The sequence below is a fragment of the Salmo trutta genome, chromosome 25 (assembly GCF_901001165.1).
Source record: "Salmo trutta chromosome 25, fSalTru1.1, whole genome shotgun sequence".
Taxonomy (NCBI): domain Eukaryota; kingdom Metazoa; phylum Chordata; class Actinopteri; order Salmoniformes; family Salmonidae; genus Salmo; species Salmo trutta.
Genome location: NC_042981.1, coordinates 25,144,115 through 25,150,854, shown reverse-complemented (window position 1 = coordinate 25,150,854; position 6,740 = coordinate 25,144,115). Strand labels below are relative to the sequence as shown.

At 43.7% G+C, this 6,740-nt stretch overlaps 1 protein-coding gene across 1 annotated transcript; it reads right to left on the bottom strand.

Moving 5' to 3' along the window:
* Positions 1-1,694: 1,694 nt before the first annotated feature.
* On the bottom strand, positions 1,695-2,976 carry LOC115162234 (glycoprotein hormone beta-5-like). Its single transcript, XM_029713352.1, has 3 exons — positions 2,826-2,976; positions 2,326-2,524; positions 1,695-2,031 (listed from the first exon to the last, which is right to left on the bottom strand). The coding sequence occupies exons 1-3, from the start codon at positions 2,849-2,851 to the stop codon at positions 1,840-1,842; spliced, it is 417 nt and encodes a 138-aa protein (XP_029569212.1). The 5' UTR covers positions 2,852-2,976; the 3' UTR covers positions 1,695-1,839.
* Between the last annotated feature and the right edge of the window lie 3,764 nt (positions 2,977-6,740).

The window sequence follows — 6,740 nt, the reverse complement described above, 5'->3', positions numbered from 1 at the left end:
CGTTATGACTATTCCTATTTTTCTTAATCGTTTTTGGCCACAGAATTCAAACCTAATACCCTTGGTTAAGTGCTCTTAAAAACTGAGCCTGGTTTCTTGTCTTTGGCATATTCTCGTATAAGGACATTGATTATCAGACTTCTAAGATCGACAAACCAAGACACCAGGATCCCCTTACACTCAATATAGACCGCTATAGATTTTCCAGTAAAACCACCAGCTTCATTATGTGGTCATTCTTTCACAGCAGTCAGTTAGAGGTGGATTTGGGTTCAGCATGTTCTCTGCTTAGGGTAACAATGTTTATGTTTTTGTTTAGATTTTTCCTTTTGAGTGAAAATCGTACAACTTGTGTGTTTCATAATGGAGGCTCTCAGCAGGTATGACAGAGGAGGGGTTCACTGTTGTGACTGAGGTCTGAAGGACCGGGTTATCATCATCTTCATCATCCTTATCATCATCATCATCATCTGTACCTTCCTATCAGAGCCTGCCACCTCTTTTTCCATTAGGATGTTGCAGTGTGGCACCAGGGGCGCCTCCCCCTCAGTCCTCCTGCCAGGAGCTATTGCAGCCCCCCCTCCTCCCCTCCTCCTCCAGCCCGAGGAGGAAGCGGCGGAAATGTCACACGAGTACAACAACAGGGGTTGTTACAGCAGCTCTCGACAGGGCCATAAAACTGTGCTCTCTTGAGACACAACTATTGTAAGTCTTCTTACCTCGCCTCTTCCTTTGACAGTGGCAGCGCTGTAGATGGTCAATGTGTTTGAGAGGGAGACTCAGGAGACAGGGCCAGCTGACAGTGCACAGAGGCCCAGGTCTGGTCACTGCTCCAAGTTAGGTGTACTGGGTCGAACGTGTTTGCACTGTGTATTTTTTTAAGTAAGGCAGCTTTGGCCGGTTTTACTGATGTCAGGAGTTGTCAAACAGGAACTGAAGATGGAAGAACAGTTGGTTGCTTTTCCATGAACATGTTTAACAGATATCTCTTCATTCCCTCTCCGTAATGTCTCCCTTCCTAAGATGGTGGAACTACGTTGACCCCTGAATGTGACATTTTGAATGATCCTGCTGTCACAACATGAAAACCCCAAAAGCATGAATCACAGGGATATTGTACGATTAATATCTGGGGGGAGGGGGTGATGAGTGTTTATGTTCCCAGTCTTGAATATTTTGTGAGGAACCATAAGGGAGTATGACACCACTGACACCATAGGGAGTATGTGTGTGTCTGTGTGTGTGTGTGTGTGTGTGCCCGTGTGTGTGTGTGTGTGTGTGTGTGTGTGTGTGTGTGTGTGTGTGTGTGTGTGTGTGTGTGTGTGTGTGTGTATGTGTCTGTGTGCGTGTTTGTGTGCGTGCGTCTTTGCATGCGGGTGACAGAGTGAGCAAGTGTGTGTGACACTGTCTAGGGAGTGCTCCACAGTCTCCCTAATCCCACCTGCACAGTGAAGATGCCTGAAGCATGGGAGCTCAAACAGCCCTGAAGCACCTTAGTGACAGTTGAGTAGGCAGATATTATATAATGCATATTCATAACGCTTAGAAAAACACGTTTATATGCTCTTTATGAATGATTTTAAGTTCGTTATGAACCACTATGCTCTGAATGTCTTGACTATTCTTTGTTCTCATCTGCTTTTTTAGTGAAGAGAGCTGAGTGATCTATATCTAATTTAAATAAAGTATTCAGATTCAGATGACATTATTTATTAACATGTTTCAAGTTTTTCCAAGTTGTATAATGACTTGAAATAGAAAGGTGATTTCCATTCTCTCCATAGAGTAAACATCCAGCGCTGCTGCTCTCCCTGTCCAGTGCCAGTGATGGTGCTGCAGTCAGACAGAGGTGATACACTCAGTGGTACTGGTCAGGCACACTCCACAGTCACACCTCAGGGCTACAGGGTAGGTGTACATGGGGTCCACGTTGACTGAGCAGTTAGGCAGCCGCACCGTCACCAGGCGGGTCTCGTTGTAGGTACACACACGCTGGTATGACTCTATGTAGGGAGGGTCAAGGACAGGCTTCTGAAAAGACACACAGAACCAGGGTTCATTTACATTAACATCTGTTCATTTATTTCAACAAGCTCCACAATTATGACTTTATAATAAAGTACTTTATTACTGACTTATTACGTTATTATGTCAGGGGTGGATTTAGCCTTTAGCCATGGTACAGTGATGCATTTTTCTTCAATAATCATCATGGTTTAGTTACTGTTATATTTTCCATTTGATTGATTTTGTTAACATCTACTGATTTCTAACACTTCTCTCCAGTCTGACTGCGTAGGACTCTCTCCCTCTCTCTGCCCTCACCTCCCAGGTCTCACAACGCCCCCAGCAGGCGTCGGTGGTGATGTGAAGCCCTCCACAGCCTGGTTTCCTGGCCAGGAAGGTGAACTCCCGGACGGCACAGCCAATGAAGCGGCGCAGGTTGACGGCTGAAGCCTGACTCAGTGTCTCTGGGTGAAGCCATGACCACAGCCCTGTACAGCACAGCAGCACAGCACACCACCTCCACACAGACACCACACACATCACATGGTTATCTCTAATGCCTAACATATTTCGCTCTTTCTCTATCTCACTTTTAGCAAAGTCTTCAAATAGTTAGAGTATGGCAGTTAATGTCAATAGTATTTTTAGACTATATTGTTGGCATTTTAATGAAAACAATCAAATGAAAAAAACATAGGTTGTTGACGAAACTAAAAACAACAACTAAAACATGAAATATTCCAGAGATCTCAGTGATTCCTGACCCTAACTTCATACAGAGTAAGCGTGACTGATCTAACTAAAGTGTTATAACTCACCACTGAGTACCTCTCCTCTGGGTCATCTAGGCTCACAACTGGTCTCACTGCAGTGGTTCTCCACTGGAGAAAACTGCCACTACTGAACCTCTGAATCAGGAGCTACAGTAACTCCAGTAGCTGTGATGTCTCTGACAGCAGAATCACCCGATAATGGATCCCAGGGAGGAACTCACAGCTATTTATCCCAGCATCTCATGTCAATCAGGAGCCATTTAAGGCCTTAGTAACCACCACGTCTCTAGCTCCTGCCAGAGAGTCAGGCTCCTGTCTGATCCCCCTTAGGCCTGTCTACTCTGTCTCACCCATCAGCCCAGTCACCAATCAACTACAGACCATTAGCCTGATTAGGGATTGAGACTGGTCCTTTGTTCATAGCCATCCACATGGAAGAGGGGAGAAAACACTCATACCTGTAGATTAGACTCATTTAGCTGATTGACCTCAGGAACTGTTCTTACAGGTGAGAACCTTGCCCTGGAGCGCTAACTTTTACTATCCAGTTCAGTGCAAGTCTGTTATAATTTAGATGTTTTTTTTCTGCTATGACATTTTCACAGAGCATTTACTGTAGTTCTAACGTGTTTGTTGTGTGGATCCCATGGAGACAGAGGAATAATTCACGGTCTGGTCTGATGTATGGAGGCCGCAGTAGGGGAGATGAGAGCGAGAAGAGGTCTGAGTTTATTTGGGTGAGTAAGCACTTCGCTCATCATTAAATCACCATTTCCCAAAGCCCTCAGGATACTGGGGATTGGAGCAGAATAACTCAAGTACTTTAGGAGATTAACCTCAACCTCCAACCAATTAGAGTTAGATTAGAATAGCAGGAAGGGAGGATGAGTCTGGGATACACTCTTAGAAAAAAGGGCTTCAAAAGGGTTATTCGGCTGTCCCCATAGGAGAACCCTTTTTGGTTCCAGGTAGAACTCTTTTGGGTTCCATGTAGTTCCACCCTCTGTGGAAAGGGTTCTACATGGAATTCAAGAGTTCTACCTGGAACCAAAAGGGTTCTACCTAAAACCAAAAAGGGTTATTCAAAAGATTATTCTCACGTCCTGACCAGTATAAGGGTTATTTGTTATTGTAGTTTGATCAGGACGTGGCAGAGGGTATTTTGTTTATGTGGTTCGGGGTGGTGATTTATTTAGTAGGGTGTTGGTTTAGTTAGTTCTGGGTTTTTGGGGTTATGTTCTAGGTTTGTATTTCTATGTGGTCTCTAGTCTTTTGTATTTCTATGTCTAGTTTATTGCTTATCCACCTCTACGCAGATAACACCATTCTGTATAGACCTGGCCCTTCTGACACTGTTAACAAACCTCCAAACGAGCTTCAATGCCATACAATTCTCCTTCCGTGGCCTCCAACTGCTCTTAAATGCTAGTAAAACTAAATGCATGCTCTTCAACTGATTGCTGCCTGCACCCGCCCACCCGACAAGCATCACTACTCTGGACGGTTCTGACTTAGAACATTTGGACAACTACAAATACCTAGGTGTCTGATAAGACTGTAAACTCTCCTTCCAGACTCACATTAACTTCTGTGGGCTAGGTGTGACGCTAGCGTCCCAGCTGCGGGACACAGCCAGTGAAATATCAGGGCGGCAAATTCAAAAACAACAATGTCATAATTCAACTTTCTCAAACATACAGATACACTTCTCCTTGATGTAAACCCATTGTCCGACTTCAAAAAGGCTTTACAGCGAAAGCAAAACATTAGATTATGTTAGGAGAGTACATAGACAAAAAATAATCACACAGCCATTTTCCAAGCAAGGACATGTCAATAAAACCCAAAACACAGCTAAATGAAGCACTAACCTTTGACGATCTTCATCAGATGACACTCCTAGGATATTATGTTACACAATACATGTATGTTTTGTTCGAAAATAGTTCATATTTATATAGAAAAACAGCATTTTACATTGGCGGGTGATGTTCAGAAAATGTATTCCCACCAAAACGACCGGTGAATGTGCACATCAATTTACGAAAGTACTCATCATAAACGTTGACAAAATATATAACAATTATTTAAAGAATTATAGACTACCCCTGGATGCAACCGCTGTGTCAGATTTTAAAATAGCTTTACGGAGAAAGCACATTTTTCAATATTCTGAGTACATAGCTCAGCCATCACGGTGAGCTATTCAGACACCCGCCAAGTTCAGGGCAACCTAAACTCAGAATTAGTATTAGAAATATTCTCTTACCTTTGCTGATCTTCGTCAGAATGCACTCCCAGGACTGCTACTTCCACAAGAAATGTTTTTGTTCCAAATAATCCATATTTATGTACAAATACCTCCGTTTTGTGCGTACAGATCACTTAGCCAAAGGCGTAACGCGCAAGCGCGGAATGAGAGACGAAAAGTCCATACTTAGAAGCATGTCAAACGCTGTTTAAAATCAATATTTATGGTATTTTTAACGTGAAATTGCGATAATATTCCAACCGGACAATAGCATATTCATTCAAGAAGAAAAAGAAGGAACGGCATGCTCGCGTGACCGCGCATATACAATCCCTTTGTTGCCAGGCAGACCACTCAGTAACTGAGCTCCTATTATCTGCCCAGTGACAGGAAAATGCTCAAACCACTTTCTGAAGGCTTTAGACAGCCAATGGAAGCCTTAGGAAGTGCAACGTCACCCCACAGACACTGTAGCTTCGATAGACAATCAAAAGAAGAACTACAATTCTCAGACTTTCCACTTCCTGCTTGGATTCTTCTCAGGTTTTTGCCTGCCATATGAGTTCTGTTATACTCACAGACACCATTCAAACAGTTTTAGAAACTTCAGAGGGTTTTCTATCCAAATCCACTAATAATATGCATATTCTAGTTTCTGGGCCAGAGTAGTAACCTGTTTAAATTGGGTACGTTTTTCATCCGGCCGTGAAAATACTGCCCCCTAGCCCAGACAGGTTAAGCATCTCCAATCCAAAATTAAATCTAGAATTGGCTTCCTATTTCGCAACAAAGCCTCCTTCACTCATGCTGCCAAACATACCCTCGTAAATCTGACTATCCTACCGATGCTTGACTTCGGTGATGTCATTTACAAAATAGCCTCCAACACTCTACTCAGCAAATTGGATGTAGTCTATCACAGTGCCATCCGTTTTGTCACTAAAGCCCCATATGCTACCCACCACTGCGACCTGTATGCTCTCGGTGGCTGGCCCTCGCTACATATCCGTTGCCAAACCCACTGGCTCCAGGTCATCTATGTCTTTGCTAGGTATTGCTCCGCCTTATCTCAGCTCACTGGTCACCATAGCAACACCCACCTGTAGCACATGGGCTGTGTACAGGTGCAGTGATCGGTAAGCTGCTCTGACAGCTGATGCTTATAGTTAGTGAGGGAGATAAGTCTCCAGCTTCAGTGACTTTTGCAATTCGTTCCAGTCATTGGCAGCAGAGAACTGGACGGAAAGGTGGCCAAAGGAGGTGTTGGCTTTGGGTGGGTTTGGTATATTTCACTGGTCATCCCCAAAGCCAACACTTCCTTTGGCCACCTTTCCGTCCAGTTCTCTGCTGCCAATGACTGGAACGAATTGCAAAAGTCACTGAAGCTGGAGACTTATCTCCCTCACTAACTATAAGCATCAGCTGTCAGAGCAGTTTACCGATCACTGCACCTGTACACAGCCCATCTGTAAATAACCCACCCAACTACCTCATCCCCATATTGTTTTTTATTTGCTCTTTTGCACCCCAGTATCTCTACTTGCACATCATCTGCACATCTATCACTCCAGTCTGAATGCTACATTTTAATTATTTCGCCACTATGGTCTATTTATTGCCTTCCCTCCCTAATCTTACTACATTTGCACACACTGTATGAAGATTTTTCTATTGTGTTATTGACTGTACATTTGTCTATCCCATGTGTA

Coding starts and splice junctions, on each gene's coding strand:
- LOC115162234 (XM_029713352.1), bottom strand. CDS start 2,851: ATGACCCAGAGGAGAGGTACTCAGTG. Junction 2,525..2,825: donor CAGAGGAGAGGTACTCAGTG/GTGAGTTATAAC, acceptor GTCTGTGTGGAG/GTGGTGTGCTGTGCTGCTGT. Junction 2,032..2,325: donor GGCGTTGTGAGACCTGGGAG/GTGAGGGCAGAG, acceptor GTGTCTTTTCAG/AAGCCTGTCCTTGACCCTCC.